This window comes from Marmota monax, unplaced genomic scaffold (assembly GCF_021218885.2).
Source record: "Marmota monax isolate L192 unplaced genomic scaffold, Marmota_monax_Labrador192_F-V1.1 WCK01_AAM20220418_F8-fsc00035, whole genome shotgun sequence".
Lineage (NCBI taxonomy): Eukaryota > Metazoa > Chordata > Mammalia > Rodentia > Sciuridae > Marmota > Marmota monax.
Genome location: NW_026691961.1, coordinates 625,707 through 643,533, shown reverse-complemented (window position 1 = coordinate 643,533; position 17,827 = coordinate 625,707). Strand labels below are relative to the sequence as shown.

The 17,827-nt window shown below is 47.5% G+C and overlaps 2 protein-coding genes across 2 annotated transcripts; one reads left to right on the top strand and one right to left on the bottom strand.

The window, feature by feature from the left end:
• Positions 1 to 2,187: 2,187 nt before the first annotated feature.
• LOC124081404 (olfactory receptor 6F1) lies at positions 2,188 to 3,114 on the bottom strand. The gene has a single exon (XM_046427619.1). The coding sequence runs from the start codon at positions 3,112 to 3,114 to the stop codon at positions 2,188 to 2,190; it is 927 nt and encodes a 308-aa protein (XP_046283575.1).
• Positions 3,115 to 14,333: 11,219 nt separating this feature from the next.
• On the top strand, positions 14,334 to 17,458 carry LOC124093470 (olfactory receptor 14K1). The gene is made up of 2 exons (XM_046445879.1): positions 14,334 to 15,259; positions 17,386 to 17,458. Exons 1-2 carry the CDS (start codon positions 14,334 to 14,336, stop codon positions 17,456 to 17,458), a joined length of 999 nt encoding a protein of 332 aa, XP_046301835.1.
• Positions 17,459 to 17,827: the final 369 nt, after the last annotated feature.

Below are 17,827 nucleotides of genomic sequence, written 5' to 3'. Positions count from 1 at the left end.
GGCTTAAGCAATTTAGCAAGACCCTGTATCAAAATAAAAAATGAAAAGGGCTGGGGATGTGGTTTGGTGGTTAAGTACTCCTGGGTTCAATCTCTCTCTCTCTCTCTCTCTCTCTCTCTCTCTCTCACACACACACACACACACACACACACAAATTGTGTCCTACCGATGCATCTGTTCCAGGGCACTTATCATCTTTCAACACATTCATAATCTCTCATTCTTTAGTTACGTTCTATCTCCTCCTAGCAGAGTGTAAGGGTACATTTTTCTCCATCTTATTCACTCACATGTCCTAAGTGCATGCCAGCTACAGAGAAGACGCTCGGCACTTGTTGTACTTGCACACTATTTGGGGATATTGTATTTTCTGCATGGTTCAGAATTCATTTATCCATTTTGTACCGAGGTTTATTTGAATGCTTTCTGATTTTTAATATTGTCAATAACATTTTATCCATAGAAATCTCCTGGGGGTATTTGCTTAGGCTGACCTCCAGATGGTGGGAACGGCACTGTGATCTTGACTAGGTGTTACCAGGTTCCCCTCTGTGAGGCTGATACGTGGCGTCATCTTTTCCCAGTCAACAAACTTAAAATGTCGTCTCAATTTTCTATGAATTTACCTTTTGCTGATCATTTCTTACTTAGTTTAACTGTTAAATATCTTGATTTATAAGTAAACTATATGTTTGTCATTTTTGAAAAAAATTTCAATTCCTTTATGTATTTTTGTGCCTCTGACCTCTGTGGTGTCCGTGTTTTTCTGGGCTCGGCTTTTTCATCTGCAGCCTCCCCACTGTTGCCCCCCTGCCGTCCAGGCAGAAGAGGGCGGCCACAAGCCCCACATTGTGAAATCCTGTGGATCAGTTATTGCTTGTGTCTGTGTAATCGTGGGGTGTCGGGGACCTAATCCTGCTTTAATGGTGATTTGGGTCTTGAACTTGTCTTCTGTGCAGGTGGCATAAGCTCAGACTCCAGGCCTCCACATGACGCTGGACTGGAAGTACTCAGTCCTCTACGGGTGACATGTTTACACTCAGGGGCTTGGCTTACAGGCAGGCAGTCACCTGCATGTCTCCTGGAACCCAGTCCATGCTCCCCCAACCTCTGGGGATTTCAGACCTCTGTGAGCCCCGCATGCCTGCCGCCAAGGCTGAGCCTGGCAGCTGTGTTAGTCACATTCCATTTTTGTGACCAAAACACCAGACAAGAAAAACCTAGAGCAGGGAAGTTTATTTGGGTTCACGGTTTCAGAGGTCCCAGCAGTCGATGGCTGACTCCACTGCTCTGGGCCCCGGGTGAGGCAGCTCATCCCAGCAGAAAGGAAGCAGAGAGGGGAGAGAAGGGGCCCAGGAAGATGCACCCTCCAGGCCTGGGTGACCCCTCCTCCAGCCTCGCCCACCTGCCCGCAGCTACCACCTAGTTGGTCCTTTCCATATAGGATGGGCTGCTTAGGTTAAGCTCCCACCATCCAGCCATTTCCCCTCTGCTGCCCCTGCATTAGCAAGAGCTTGGGGAGACACCTCACTTCCACACCATAACAACATCCCGGCTTCACAGTGACAACAGCCAGACCATATGTGACAGTGGGACTGTGACTCACAGCCAAGCCTCCATGACCCACACCAGATGGTCGGCCATGTCAGCCCTTCACTCAGAGTTCGTCACTGTGAGGGGGTCATCTGCCATCAGTGGCATTTGGCAGAAATCCAGAGCAGGCAGAGAGCAGAGCCTCATAGCTCTGCCCGCAATGGCGGTGCTGGGCATGGAAAAGGGGGAAGCAGCCTGGGAGGGACGCCCTGCCTCCCAACACCTGCCTCCTGAGTGGCAGGGGTCACCTGGCCTGCTTTGATGGGCCCTGAGCTTTGGCAAGGCCCCCTTCCCTCTGTATACTTGCCCCCAAGTTTATAAAGAAAAGCCAGGGGGAGAGCTAATTTAATGTATGAGGTTTAAGTTCTGTTTTAAAGTCTTAAAAGCTGCTGTTTCCATTGTGTATGGATGTATGGCCAGCATGCCCGCTTTGTGTGCTTTGGTTTGGGTCTTCAGGGTTTCTGTCTCTGTGTCCCCTCTTTTCCTCTCTCTCTCCAAGAATCAATGGCTGCTTGCCTTCAAGCCTCCGCATTCCCACTTGTTGCCCCGGGGCAGGTGGCGGGGGCCGTGACAGGACGCAGTTGTGCTGCAGACCTATTTTCTCTTCCACTTCTTCCGCAGAGTCTCCCTGACTTCCTGGTTGCGGAGGGTGTAGATGAAGGGGTTGAGAACTGGGGTCACCATGGTGTTGAGGACGTGCACGGCTTTGGTCAGGTCCAAGGCGTCCTTGATGGAGGTGCGCACGTGGAGGAAGATGGTGGAGCCGTACCAGATGAGCACCACGGTGAGGTGTGAGGAGCAGGTGGAGAAGGCCTTGCTGCGGCCACTGGCCGAGGAGATGCTCAGGATGGTGCGGATGATGTAGATGTAGGAGACCAGGGTGATGAGGCAGGAGCTCAGAATGACCACAGCAGCAATCACAAAGGCCACCAGCTCCACCACCTGCGTGCTGGTGCAGGCCAGGGCGATCCAGGGCGCAATGTCACAGAAGAAGTGGTTGATGGCTCTGGGGCCACAGAAGGACAGGCCGCTGATGAGGGCCGTGGGCACTGCAATGGACAGGAAGCCACAGACCCAGGAGCCCAGGGCCAGTTGCACAGAGAGCAGGCCGCTCATGATGGCCCCATAGTGCAGCGGGTAGCAGATGGCGAGGTAGCGGTCGTAGGCCATAGCGGCCAAGAGGAAGTACTCCGTGCAGCCCAGTGAGAAGACCAGGTACATCTGCAGGAGGCAGCTGATGAAGGAGATGCTCTGGCTCCTCCCCAGCAGGATGGCCAGGGCTTTGGGCACTGCGGCCGTGGTGTACCAGACCTCCAGGAAGGACAGGTTGCTCAGGAAGAAGTACATGGGGGTGTGCAGCTGGCGGGAGGTGCTCACTAGCAGCAAGATGGCCACATTGCCACTCACTGTGAGGATGTACATCACCAGGAAGAGCAGGAAGAGAGAGAGCTGCAGGGCCTGAGGACCCGGGAAGCCCAGCAGCAGAAAGCCCCTGCCCTCCGTCTCATTGCCAGTATCCATGGCAGGGACCTGCAGACCAGGAGGCAGAGGGCCACACAGCCTTGACCACCCCTTGGAAGGACTCACAGAGAAGCACTCATGAAAGCTGGTGTCTGCTGACCGCTGGCTTCACACTGGAGCCAGGCGTGGTGAACATGATAGTAAAGCACAGAGGAAAGCATCACTCCAGCCGACCAACAGCCCAGGAAACTCCACATCCATGAATCACACCCGTCTGGGCCTCCTCCGTGCTAGCTGGGCCCACCAGCACTCTGTGACCCTGGAATGAAGGCACGGGTTCAGAAGGCAGCCCCCAGACATAAGTGCTGACCTTAATCACGCGTGGTAGGCTTGGCTTCTCAACTGATTTTCTAGGTTATAAGCTCCGTCCCCATAAAGAACTTTCAGAGGTCAAGTATAAGAATTCTGATCTGGATTTTTTCATATTTAAATTTATTAAGGCAATGCATTCTTCTCACAAAAAAGAAGCAAAAGTCCATATTGAACAAAGCACTTAACACAACGGGGACATCCTGACCCTCACGGGGAAGCGGGAGCAGGGAGCCGGTTAAGAACAGGATGTCATTCTGAGTGTCATTCTCATTCTCTAGTGCACCCTGGACACCACTTAACATGCATTGGTAAGCTGTTCCTGTCAGGCATGCAGGTGACCAGAGCCTGCACTTGGGGGCAGACTCCTGAGCAGAGACCACAGGATCGGGGTGGCTTCACTCCACGAGCTCTCTAGAGAGCAGGAGCTTTCCATCCCCAGTACCACCCTCCTCACCACCCCGTGCCACACTTCCTCCAGGAAACTAGAATTCCTTGCACGTGTCCTGTGTCAACAAGCACATGAAGAACCCAGGCTGGGTGGGTTGATGCGTCCACAGCATGGGTCTACCTAATGTCTGGCAGAAGGGGCCTCTGACCTCCTCCAAGAAGTACTTCTCAGGCCTTAACGGGCACCTGAGGGTGGAGTCCATGGCAGGTGTAGTTCATCCTCTGAGGGTGGGGGGTGTCTGTGGGTCTGCACTTACCCATCTTCTGGAAGTGGAAACTGGCTGGACCACACCTGAGGAATGGTCTAGCAGCCTTCTCCTTTATAAAACCATCCCATTGTACCTGGACTTGTACAGTTATTATAGACCAATTAAAGTCAAAGGCAAATACCCTGAAGCTGAGAGAGTGACATGTTTTGCCCAGGTTTGCTTGGCTGGCGGAAGGGAGGGTACAGAGCATGTCACCCCCAGATATGCTCCTCTGGTGATAGGATTATTTTTGAGCTGAAGGCAGCTGGAAATAAATAGGAGCTATAAGGAAATCTCCCTGGCTGTTGGCTCCACCAGGACAGGGTGACCTGTCCCCAAGGTGATGACTGTCAGCCCAGGGACCCAGAGGAGCCCCGATGACGAGCCGTGCAGAAATGGTGGTTGCCCACAAGCCCTCAGATCTCCTGGCCTTCAGCAGTTCCCACAGTCACCACCCCCAGAAGCTGGGCTTTCCCTCTGCCTGCCTCTACTCTGAACACTCACTCTTTGTAAGGACGCTGCCTGAGTCCACGTTTAGACCCCTCCTCTGAGCTACTCACCTAAGTGCTCCCACGTGCGTGGATCTTTTTAATAGACTGAAGGGTGCTTTTCTTTTATAAATTTGTGTTTTCTCTAATTGGCAGGGCTCCAGCCAGTGAGTCTAAGATAAGTGGAGGGAAAAGATTTCTTTCATACCCACTGTAGTTAAAAAAAAAAAAAACCTAGATTATTAATTATCTTAATGAAGAGAAAATTGGTCTATATATCAAGGGTGACTCAGACAAGAAGAAATACAGAGAAAAGATACTCTTTAGCAAAATGTGCTACATAATGTCTTTCCCTAATTTCCCAAAGCTTACACGTTTCAGCCCTGTGTCATTCACAGGAAAAGTTAGTCTGCAACTGTAATGACCGCTTGCAGTTTGAGCACCGAGCACACAAGTTCTGTTCTCCTGGGAAACAGGAGCCCAGGAGCACCTGGACTGTAAACCCAGGCCAGCCTGTGGCAGAGCTGGGGTTCAGTACTCATGCCCCAAGCATGGGCCTCGGGGTGCAGATGAACAAGGCAGACGAGCACAGGCAGAGGCACAGACCCTTCCCCATCCTCCCCTGTCCTCTTCTTCCTCCTCCTCCTCTGGTAACCCCGGGTGGCAGGTGCCTGCCTTGCTCCCAGAGGGAAGAGATGCTGCACAGAGAACAAGTGCCCGGCCATGTCCTCCTGTTCACCACCCTCAGATCACGTCCCCTTTTCCTCTAGGCACCTGGTGGTTGCCCACAAGCCCTCAGATCTCCAGCTCTGGGTCTGAATCCTGAGGACTCTGGGGCACAGCACAGACTCTTATAGACGAGGAACAAGCACAGGTGTAAAGAACCTGCCCAAGGTGGAGTGGTGCTCACCAGCCCTGGGGTCCCATGGCAGAGCACAGCTTTTAACATAGGAAGATTCGTTTGAAACTGTGATTACGTCATCTCTAAAAATCTATGTGTCTATCGCTCTATAGTTGAATGGGTTTTGAACTAATTCTAAGATGTTCTTGGCACATGACTGAAGAGTTTTTAAAAATCAGAGAAAGACATTGTTTGATTATTACTTTTGAATAAATTTTCATTTTATTTTTAAAATTAATTACCAGGGTTATTCATTTTACTAAAAAATGCATGATGATTTACTGACTAGATGTGATATGTAATTTAAATACCCAGAAAGTTTAAATGAATAGAGATAATAACTGTTCTCATACACAAAGCAACGTGTCATTGAAAATGACTGCACTCAGGTTGTTTCTGCTGCAGGCAGACAGGAAGTCACTGGTGGCTGGCCACAGAGCTCAGCGTGCGGAGTGGAGTTGTGTGGAGTGCGCAGACAGAGGCCCTCCCACGACCCCGGGGCATGCAGCACCTTCCCACCCAGAGCCATTCCACACTCACCTGTCCATGCTCTTCCCATCCATGGTTTTCTCCCCGACTTCGATCACCATCTCCCCTCCCTCCTGACGTAGATCACCCTCTTTCCTCTGGCCTCTCATTATTCCATGGGTGCTTTTCCTGGTATGCAGGATGCTTTGGCAGGATCTTCCTTGGTCCTCAGACCTCTCAGGATGTTCCTTGTTCCTTTGGTCCTATCCTGCTGTGTCCCCTTACAGCCAACCTGCCTCCTGCTATCTTGTGTTTTCTCCGCCTCATGAGAATTCAGAGCCTCACATGGAAATGCTTTGCTGTTGAGTAATTAGATATGGGGAGCCCTGTGGGAGGAGACTCCGTCTGTCCCTCGGGTACTTGGGGTCAGTTCACCAAGACATGGCCTTCTACTAAATCTTCCCAGATCAAGGCTTCAGAACCTTTCCCTTCACTTGAGAGAGAAATCTAAATGGCAAAGTTACCAAAGAAGGAAAAGGGTATTTCTCTGGCTATGTTAATCATTCATAAAATCTGAAAAACAGAGAGTAGTGTTTTTGTTTTGTTTTGTTTTTGTTTGTTTGTTTTTAGAATGAATAATACAAATTAAAGTGTAAAGGAAACCTAAGCACATCTCTAAATCAAAGGTGGGGGACTGGGCTTGACATGGGTAAGGCCCTGGGCTCTATCCCCTAAAGTAAATCAGACAGGAAGTTTGAACTAACAGACAAATTAGTAATATTTCATGCCCAGATATTGTCCCAAAGCACCAACTATAATGTCCTCATTGTATTTTTATTAAATCTTTCAGTTTCATGGTGTTGAGACCTCCTACGACTGAAATAGAGTTGATTGTTCAACAGTGAAAAGAAAATTAGAACTTCATGTTACAAAACACTGTTGGTGGGATAGGAATTAAACTATCCTTGTTAGGAAGCAATTTTTTTAATAAAAATTATGGGGCAGTTGTCTCAGAGCTCAGAGCCACCCTCCCCACATTAAACAGTGCCAGATGGGTGGCATATCTGGGAGCACCAACATTTCATGAATTTGTCAAACTCTAGTTCACAAGAATCAGGGTGTCAAGAATGGGAAATGGGAGTTTTCTCTACTGCCAGATTCGTTGTTGGTGCTGATTGCTCCAGGAATACAATTACTACCTGCAGTGATGCCTCATGGTGCACGTCTGGAGGTTGCTATTCCTGCCCTCTCCGTAACCCTTTTAAGTTCTGGGTTCAGCCTAGGAGTCATCATGGTCTGTCTTACAGCCCCAGGCCTGGCTGCCCCATGCCTGGCCGCCCCACACCCAGTATCCTGTAGGAGCACAGACCCCATGATCTCAGAGTGCCCTTGATCTCTGGAATCCACAAGGACCCACACCAGTCACTGTCCTTTGCCCACGATGTTGGTGGCACTTAGTATTGCTAGAACTTGAAAACTTTTTCTAATAACTATAGTGGAGTGTCTAATTTGGACTTTACTGTGGCTCTTCTTTTTCATTCCTGAATTTGATCAAATTTTAATGTTTCTTTGCCTTCTGGGTATTTTCTCTAAATTGCATATGTATGTGCTTTATTATCAATTCATTTGTGTTTTTAAATTATTTTATATTATCTATGAATCCTGCAAACTGATAGTTACACATTGTTAAACTATTGTCTGAGACTGTCTTTCAACATCATGTATTTATTGTTAAAAAACAAGTCCAATTCTTACTCGGTCACACTTACCAATATTTTCCTCCCAGGCTTTTGCTTTTGGGGTTTGATTAAGCCATTTCTTATGCCAACATATCTTTTGAATTCTTTTGGAGTTCTGACTAACAAATTTAGGAATTTTATGGGGTTTTTTTGAGTGATTTATACATGATATTGGGAGTCGTGTGAGGCAATCATGCAGCACTAAATAGAATTTGTCCCACTGCAGCTCCAGTACCTTCCCTGACCCTCCGACATCCCTGCCCTTCCTCTGTCTACCAGGCTTCCTTCTGTCTGTAGTTATTTTTTAATGCATGCTTTATAGGTATACAAAAGGTGAAAGTCACAGTTTTCCCCCCATGCTCCTCTGATCTCCTTTTATTTTCAAGAGATTTTCCCATTCCCTTATTCTCCTATTTTTATCCAGCTTCTGCATATAATAGAAAACATTCCATCCTTGACTTTCTGGGTCTGGCTTCTTTCACTCAGCACGAAGCTCTCCAGCTCCATCCATTTACCAGCAAATGCCAGAACTTTATTCTTCTTTGGGGCTGAGTATCTATACCACAAATTCTTTACCCAATTAGGGGCATGAAGAGATTGGAAAGAAGATTTTTGCCAGCTGCTCCTCTAGCAGAGTATTAATATCCACAACTTAGAAAGGAATAAAAAAACCCACCAAAAACAACAGCAGCAATAACCTCCACCAAAACCAAACAATTGAGTTAATACCTGGGCAAAGACCTAAAAAGACACTTCTCGAAAGAAGAAATACAAATGGCCAACAAATACATGAAACATGTTCACCATCCCTAGCCACCAGGAAATGCAGATCAAAAGTATGTTGAGGGCTGGGTCTGGGGCTAGTGTAAAGTGTGTGTGAGGCACTGGATTCCATCCTCAGCACCACATAAAAATAAATAAAGATTCTGTGTGTCCATTTACAACTTTAAAAATACTTTGAGATTCCATCTCACTCTAGTCAGAAAGGCAATTATTAGGAATGCAGATAATAATAAATGTTGCTGAGGACGTGGGGAAAAGTAAGTTCCCACCATGTTGGCAGGACTGAAAATGAGTACGAATGATCTGAAAAGAAGTATGGAGGTCCCTCAGAAAACTGGAAATGGAGACATCCGATGACCCAGCTGTCCCACTCCCTGGTGTTTATCCAAAAGAACTAAAGTCAGCTCCACAGGCACTTGGTGGTCATAGCTGCACAATTCACACCAGCCAAGTTACAGCGTCAGCCCAGGTGCCATCAACAGATGGATGCATGAGAAAATGTGGCACATCTACACAATGGAGTATTACTCAGCATGAGGAAGGACAAAGCTGATGTGCATGAAGGGAGAGAGGAAAAGAGCTCAGTGGCCGTGGGACTTAACACAGCCCACACGACAGACCCCCACCTCCAAGGACCGTGGGTCAGTGTCCCTCTCCACAAGAACTGAGCTGAGTTAAGGCAGCCAATGGGAAGAAAGTGGGCATGCAGATATAAATTAGTTGTTACATGCTTTAGAAGCTAATGGGCGTCTTAGGACATGATTGTCACCTACATGCAGCAAATAGGTAAGGAACTACTAAGAGTTACCCTAATGAGACCCAGAGGGAGCCCCCGCTCTGCAGGCTGGAGGAAAGGGCAGTGGGCTGGGCTCAGTCTGGGGGGGGGGGGGCGGGGGAAGGCCTGGCCTCCTGGGCTTGGGGTGTGAGCAGTGATCTCAGCGCAGCCAGGAGCGCCTTGGGAGCAGCCCGGGCAGTCACACAGGCATGCTCGCTATGGCTTTAAAGACTTGACCCTCCTGGACAAGTGCCTGAGACCAAGGCCACTAAGCACAGCTCTCCTGCCCCAGAACTGGGAGCCTGACAGTGGGAGCACACTTTGCATGTGGAGGACGGCCTCGGGGCCACAGTGAGTTGAGGGGCAGAGGGGAGGGTGGGACTTGGAGCCGGGTTCCGCTCTCAGGTGGGAAGTTCCCTTGGACCCTTCTGGGCACTGGAAGCATTTCCAGGAAGCGCAGACTCCAAGGGAGCAACCTTGGCCCTCCAGTCCTGCGCCCTCACTTCTCTCCTCCATCCTGTCTGTCCCTCACCTGCTCTCCCTGCCCAGAGTGGGAGTTTACTTTAACATTGTATATGAACAGTAGAGAGGTGTCTGTACCTGGCCCTACCCCAGCTCTGTGGGCACAGCAGACCCCCGGGGATGCAGGGCTGTTCCGTGCCCCGGTTCTGTAGGGCTGGATGGGACAGCTGCACGTTTGCCCCGTCGCGTGGAGCTTCCCTGGACTCATTAGTGTCTTGGCACAGTGGGGCACAGCCTTGCTGTGCCGTGTCCTCTGTGAAGCAGAACCCACAGAGGCTTCAGCAGGCTTTCCAGCGCTCACTTCCTACGTGGCCATGAGGAGTGTGGTTCAAGCAATCAAAGTGAGCTCCAGGGTGGAGATTTGCCATCGAAGCCTAATGTGGTGTGGGAAGACTCCAGAGGCTTTGCTGCCCGCTCTAGAACCTGGAAGCACAGGGAGGTGACATGAGGGAAGCTGGCTGGCTGGGAACCTGCCCCCAGTGCTGCTCCAAGCTTGGCATTCGCCAGAGGAGAGAGGAGAGTGTGGGGTTGAGCTGCAAACTGAGTTAGGCTCCCCACTGCTGCCCGTGCTGGGGCCAGTGCTGCCTTCCCGCAGCAAGCACACTGAGTGTGCAAGGTAGCCAGAGGTTTCCTTTGCGGATGGGTCTTTCAACTTTAAAGTTGGAAGAGAAATGCATTCTTGGAGAATTTAAGTAAACAATGTCATTACTATTGAAACTGAAAGGACTTGTTTCTCTTGATAGGAAGACTATGAAAGCCTAGGCTGATTTTCAGAGCACACCTTCTGGAGAGCAGTGTGGAAAAGTATGTGCATGTGTACCTGTGTGCACATGTGTGCATGTTTATGTGCATGTGTGTATGTGTGTGTGCATATGTGCATGTGCTTCTGTGCATACTTGTGTGTACACATGTGTGCTTGTGTGCATGTGTGTCTACAGGTGTGCATGCATGTGTGTTTGCATGTGCTTGTGTGTGTGCATGTGTATATGTGTGTGCACAGGTGTGCATGCATGCGTGTATGTGCACTGTGCCTGTGTGTGTGTTCGGGTGTTGGGTAGTATTGTCTGTAGTTCTGGGTGTCTTGGTTGCTGTTTCAACACAGCTTCTCATTGATGCCCAATTTTACCAATTGCTCTTTCCTCCACCACCTATTTAGTTTTCTCCTATTGATTCATTATCCTTGAAAACAAATGTGAACCAAGAGCATTTGCGCAGAGGGCCTGGAGGCTGGGGATGTAGCTTGCAAAGCCCTGGGTGTGATCCCAGCACCAGAACAAGAACACACGAGAGAAAGCCGTCTTGTAGCATCCTGCTGGAAGTCCAGGTACGTCCACGGGAACAAGAGAAAGCCCTACACTGTTGAGTGCTTTGTGGCTCATTTTTTATGTGCATGTTTTTAACATCAAAATATGACTATTACTCACCAACACCCTAATTTGTTAAAACAAAACAACTTCAAAGCATTTTTTTTTTGCATAGTGGAAATAGAATTATTAACTTTTTTGGTTTTTAAAATGTTACTCTTCCAAATAACACCCTAATATTACACTACAGAACTTCTCATTTAAAATGTTCATTTTGTTTTATTGTGAAAGCAGGGGTTTGATTCTTGGCTGTGAGTGAAACTGCGCTGCTCAGATTGCACACTTGTCTAAGGTGAGGAGTGACCACACTGGCACTGGCGGGTGCAGAAGCCAGATAAAGAACAGAGAAGACGGACGCATGCCTGTAATCCCAGAGGCTCAGGAGGCTGAGGCAGGAGGATCAAGAGTTCAAAGCCAGCCTCAGGAAAAGCCAGGCATTAAGCAACTCGGTGAGACCCTGTCTCTAAATAAAATTCAAAATAAGGCTGTGGGTGTGGCTCAGTGGTGGAGTGTCCCTGAGTTCAATTCCTGGTTACCCACACCCTCCCCCTGCCAAAAAAAAAAAAAGGAACAGGTGAGACTCTGAGCTGTCTCTCCAGATGGAGAGGAAGAACAGAGGCTAGGGACGGAGAAGCCTCCCGGGTCAGCGTCCTCCATGGATGGAGAGTGCCCCACCATCCTGGAGAACTAGGAGAGCATGTCCCTCAGCTCAGCTGGACGAGCCTTGCCAACACAGACCAGGCCAACCAGGACAGCAGTTAGGAACCCCGTTCTGAACAGCGGCATGGCTGAAGCTGTCTATCTGGGGTGAACGGCAGTGTTGGGGACAGGCACCTGTCAGAAGGCCCAGGAGCAGGACAAGGCTGGGGAAGCCTTGGGTGGGAGGAGTCCAGGAGCCTGGAGGGCAAAGTCCACTTCTCTGGCATCAGGGTGCATGGGAGCAGCCTCTGACATTGAGAAAACGTGTCCCTGAGGCAATGCTAAAGCAGAATCCAGGGCTCTGGGTGAAGGATGATGGAGGAGCAAGAACAGGTACAGGCCTCCCTAGCCTGGACGTGTGAGTGGCCTCTGGTAGAGGCCCCTGGTCCTGGTGGCAGCACGCCTGCTGCTCTACTGGGTGCAGAGAACATGTCTAACACGAGCTGGTCCTGGTGCTAATCACATCAGGCCTAGAATGTTATGATCCTCACCTGGCTTAGTCTTAGGAGTTGCTGTTGCCATGAAAAATGTCACTGTGTTTTTGAAAACCATTTTTTTTTCAAAATAATTTGTATGGCTTTCTAGTTTTTTTTTTTAACTATGCTAATATCCACATTAAAGAAGCAAAATAGACACTGAAATAGCACTTTCACCAAAGAATTACACTATTTAACGAAAGTATGGGGGGAGGAATCAAGGTCCTTCAAAATAAAAGAGAAGTGGATAATAAATGTAAGATCACTTTACAACAAGGAAGATTTCACATTTTAACTTACTTTTTAAAAATTTCTCGTGCATTGCAGTTTTGCATGACATTGGAGTTCATTTTGACATATTCATAAATGCACATGACACAGTTTTCTGCATTTCAGTCCCAGTACTAGCCCCTTCCCTCTCCTCCACCCTAACCCCATCCCTCCTCTATCTACATGTCTTTCTTCTATTTATTTATTTAAATTGGTGCATCATAGTTATGTACAAGATGGGGATGCATGTGGTACGCCCATACATGTGCAGGGAGAATCTGGTCGGCGTTACTCCCCGGTTCCTGGTTTTGTTTCCTTAGCTCAGGGGTTGTGTTGAGGAAGCTGGTGCTGTGCAAACGTGTTGGAGCGTTGGGTCTCAGTTTGTCTCTAGCAGCTTCTCTTTGAGTTGATTTTCATGCAGGGTGAGAGGCAGGGATCGAGTTTCATTCTTGCTCATGTGGGTATCCAGTTTTCCCAGCCCTACTGTCCTTTCTCCACATTATGCTTTGGGGACCTTTGGAGAGTGTCATGTGGTGGTATCTATGTAGGTTTGGCCTTGTGCCTTCTATTCTATTCCATTGGTCTTCCTGTCTGTTTTGATGCCAATCCCCACATTTCATTCTCAATTTCATTAATTTGGGCTGTGATGATGTTTTCCTGTCTTCTCCATGTTTGAAACTAGTTTGTTCCTGCTTTTATAGGCCCTGATGTGCAGCTTTAGGTTGCTTACTTGGGATCTTGCTGTTTTTAACACAGGCTCTTGACGCTGTAAGCTTTCCTCTAAGAACCACCCTCAGAGTGTCCCAGCGGCTCAGGTATGTTGTATCACTACTATTCTTGTTTGAGTCTAGGAATTTTTAAATTTAATTTCTCAATGTCCTTCAAAAAGAAAAGAAGTGAACAATAAACAACAGCATCACTTAATAATAATGAATATTTCCTTTTTTAGTTTATTTTTATTTTACTCTTCCTCTTTCTCAGATGTCAAGATTCTACTGAATTGACTGCTACATTTCTCAAGATATGAAATGGCTAACAATAGAAAGACCTTCCTGTCTTTCTTTCCTCCTTCCTTCTTCCCTCCCTCCTTCCTATCTTCCTTCCTCCTTCCCTCCCTCCTTCCTTCCTCACTCCTCTCCTTTCCTCTTTTACCTTTGTGGTGCTGGCGATTGAACCAGGCAGGGCCTTGCACATGCTGGCCAAGTGCTCCACCACGGGGCCACACCCCAGCCCAACATTTCTTTAGGATCCTGCTTGAAACCAACAGCTTCAGCCAACTGCTGGTCTTGATTTAGGTCAAATTAGCAACTATTTAAAAGATTGCAGTGCTCAAGAAGCAGAAGTTTTATTCAAGACTTCTCAACCACACAAAAATTTAAACAAGGAGGATGTTATTTATATAAAAAGGTATTACCCTGTTACAATTACAATTATGTAGCCAAACCTGCAATTATCAGTGGGAAAAATTACCCCAAAATCATTTCGTGTTATCAGAGAAGAATGTGTAATTCTTATGTTTTTTTGCAATCAACTTGAGTCCCGGTTTACTGCAGATTTTTGTTGTCTGACTCATGGGTCCACTAGATATGTGAATACCTTGGCATTTTAAAGCTTTCTCCCTCACTATGCTTACCTCTGCTCTTCTCAGAAATTAAGGAGCAAGTGACGTTCTAGCTGATGTGTTGCTTTACCTACTTTTTTCTTAACACTGGCTCCTGACTCAAGTTATGAAGAACCGGACGCTGGTGGTGGAGTTCCTGCTCCTGAGGCTGGCTGAAGGCTGGGTGCTGTGGCTGCAGGCTGTGCTTTTCTTGATGATCTACCTCATGGCTGCGCTGGAGAATGTGGTCATCCTGCTGCTCACGCTTGTTGACCGCCGTCTCCACACCCCCATGTACTTTTTCCTTAGGCATTTGTCTTTCTTGGACCTGTGTCTCATTTCTGCTACCATGCCCAAGTCCATCCTAAACTCCTTCACGCTCTCGGACTCCATCTCCTTCCTGGGGTGTGTGCTGCAGCTCTTCTTGGTGGTCCTGTTGGCTGGGTCGGAGATTGGCATCCTCACAGCCATGTCCTACGACCGCTATGTGGCCATCTGCCACCCTCTGCACTATGAGGCTGTCATGAGCAGCGCTTTCTGTGTCCAGCTGATGGCCCTGTCGTGGATCAATGGGGGGGCCTTCGGAGTCTTGTACTCGGCTGGGACATTCTCTCTGGAGTTCTGTGGTTCTAATAGGGTGCATCAGTTCTTCTGTGATGTGCCTGCCCTGCTGAAGCTCACCTGCTCTGCAGAGCACACCACCATTGAGGCCAGCGTGGCCGTCGGGGTCTGCTATGCCTTCTTGTGTTTAGTGTGCATTGTGGTCTCCTATGTGCATATTTTGTCCACGGTGTTAAAGATCCCATCCAAGCAGAGCCAGTCCAAAGCCTTTTATACCTGCATGCCTCACCTCATTGTGGTGAGCACATTTCTGGGAACAGGTGCAATTGCCTATTTAAAGCCGGCAGCTGATGGGCCCCCCGTTGTAGACCTGCTGGTGTCTGTGTTCTACTCCACTGTACCTCCAGCCTTGAACCCCCTCATCTACTGCCTGAGGAACAAGGACATCCGGTCAGCTCTGGGCAAAGTCCTCAGGAGGGTTAGAAGCAGTTGGCAAGGCAATGGGAAGAGAACTAAGTCAAAGCTGGCACCCAGAGTTTCAGGGTTTTGTTGCTGTTCTGCATCTACTGAAGTGTTTAAATTTCTACTTAGAGATTGAAATGCTGCACAGCCTTTTAGCAACAACTTCAGGGTGTATGTTTTCATGGACAGTAAGCCTTTTCTTACCCCCCTTCACTTTATATCTTACTGTTATGGAAATTGCAAAGGTTTTCTACTATACTCTTGATTTTGATTCTTGTTCCTAAGTTCAGTGAGCTTTCTATGAAGTTCTTATCTCTTCAAAACTTCCATATTTCCTGGGTTTCCCTTTATTTAGCTAATGATTTATAATTTCAGAGTTTTCCTTGCATCTCTTTATGGATTCAACTTGACTATATAGCCCTTCTGATTTTCACTATTTGGTGAAAATTATTTTAACTTAAAATTATGACCTTAACAATTTTGCAGTTCAAAACAAGGTACTTAAATCTATCACAACTTTCACTTTTTGCTCCAATATATGCTTGATATATTTAAGGTACTGGAGATTGAACTAAGGAGCACTCTATTCCTGAGCTACATCCCCAATCCTTTTTATTTTTATTTTGAGACAGAGTTTTACTAATTTGCCCAGGCTGGCCTTGAACTTCTGAATACCTGGGATTACAGGTGTATACCATTATACCTGTCCCTTTGATGTACTTTATATCATTACAGATTTAAGCATATGATTCCATCACATCTGTGTTTCTTTGCATGCAAATTATATTTTTGGATGCAGGCACTTTTCTCTTAAGCAAAACTTGTTTATATCTATTGTACAAATTCCTGATATTGTGCTAATAATGTTCTGTAATTTATGAAAGTAACATCTGGCATGGCTTCTAACGCTGTGATAAATCCCACCTTCTCCAGACTTTCCAGGTCATGTAACACTTCCAGAACCCTACAGGTGCAACCTGCAATTATCAGTGGGAAAAATTACCACAAAACCATTTCATGTTATCAGGGAAGGAACTCTCACAGCAGGGAACAGTTCAGCTCCCTCTCCAGTCTGCTTACGACCTCCTTCCTGAAGATGGAAGCCATGCTTGTTGACCACCTTCGCTGTGTGCAGGCTTTACATCCACCCCTTCTGTTGGTCCTCGCAGCCAAGGGGAGGTGGCTACAGCGCTCAGCATGCAGAAGGCAGGCGGTGTGCTCGGTTGCCCATATCGCAACACAGGGCTGTAGTAAACGCCCCTGCTGTCGACTGGACACACCTTTCAAACTGGGTGCTCAGCACTGCATCTCTGAAACTTTCTCCTATGACCCACCTCAGGAAATCTTCTATTTGTTTATAGTCTACCAAAATTTCCCAGTCCAGCCTGAGCCTGGCTATAAAGTACTTAGTTTCCCATTTCCAGTCTATGAAACCTTGTATGTAATAGACAAAAGTAATTTAAAATGTTTTTTGTAGTGGGACTTGTATATATATTGACAGAAAATAAGTTAGGTATCTTGTAGAAATCAAGCTGCAGCAGGAACACTGGCCTATGAGGCCCCCCATGAGGCCTTTATGGTGTCGTTCACAATTCAGAGTCTTCAAAAGCTTGACCTTTAATAGACAATTGTCCCCGTGTCAGTTTATTTTATACCATCATAAACTTATGTTTCTCTGAAATTTTTTTGTATTAAATGAACCCATCAATTTTTAATTAAATCCCTTTTACAGAAATGCTGAATTGAAATATGGAAAACATGCACATCTGGGAATGGAGGGCATTGGATGATGACAAAACTCTCAAGGGGGAATCAGTAAAGTGACCCGTGACCTTCCTCACCTAATTAAGTCCCACCTTTCAAAGTTTCTAGCACGAAGAGCACCAGCAGCTGGGGACCTGGACTGTAGCACAGGGGCCTTTAGGGACATTCCAGATCCAAGCTACAATCCTACCTGTAGTCATGCCAGGTCCTGTCTGCTTCACGTGCACCTTGATATTGTGTGTTAGTGCACACGCACACAGACACACAGACACATACAAACACACATTCACAACTGGGTGAAGCATTTCCTTTTGGAATCTGGTCAGACACAGTAACTGTTCACTTTGGAAGACTCCATCTGTTGCTAATTAGACCTACAGTCCTGGCCATAGCTGTGTCTCTGTGGAGATGGACCCCTTGGCCGTGGGCGGCATGCCTGTAGGCACCAATGAAGACCTCATGTGAACAGAGGCAAATGGCTTCAAACAAGTTCCTGTCCCAGGCTGCAGGAGGAGGGAACTAACGTAGGGAAGCGAAACTTTCAGAGCCCTCACAAAAGAAAGCAAGCCGACAGGACAGGAGAATTGACGGAGGACCACGCGTGTCCAGGCCCACGTCTGGAGAACACCAGGCGGGCAGCAGAAGTCCTACTGCAGAAGTGGTTCTTAAGTAGAGAATTCTGAATGCTCCCAATGCAAATAACTGATCCATAAAATAGTGGAAATGCTAATTACCCTTGATTGATCTTTATAAAACATGTGTATTGAAACATCACCCGGTCTCCATAAGTAAATATATTATTTGTGAAGAGAACTTTAGAAGGTAGCACCAAGC

What these genes read in the sequence shown, in the direction of transcription:
- LOC124081404 (XM_046427619.1), bottom strand. Translation starts at nt 3,114, where the DNA reads ATGGATACTGGCAATGAGACGGAGGGCAGGGGCTTTCTGCTGCTGGGC.
- LOC124093470 (XM_046445879.1), top strand. Translation starts at nt 14,334, where the DNA reads ATGAAGAACCGGACGCTGGTGGTGGAGTTCCTGCTCCTGAGGCTGGCT. An exon ending in AGGAGGGTTAGAAGCAGTTG is followed by an intron (nt 15,260 to 17,385) that starts GCAAGGCAATGG and finishes TCCTGGCCATAG; the next exon opens with CTGTGTCTCTGTGGAGATGG.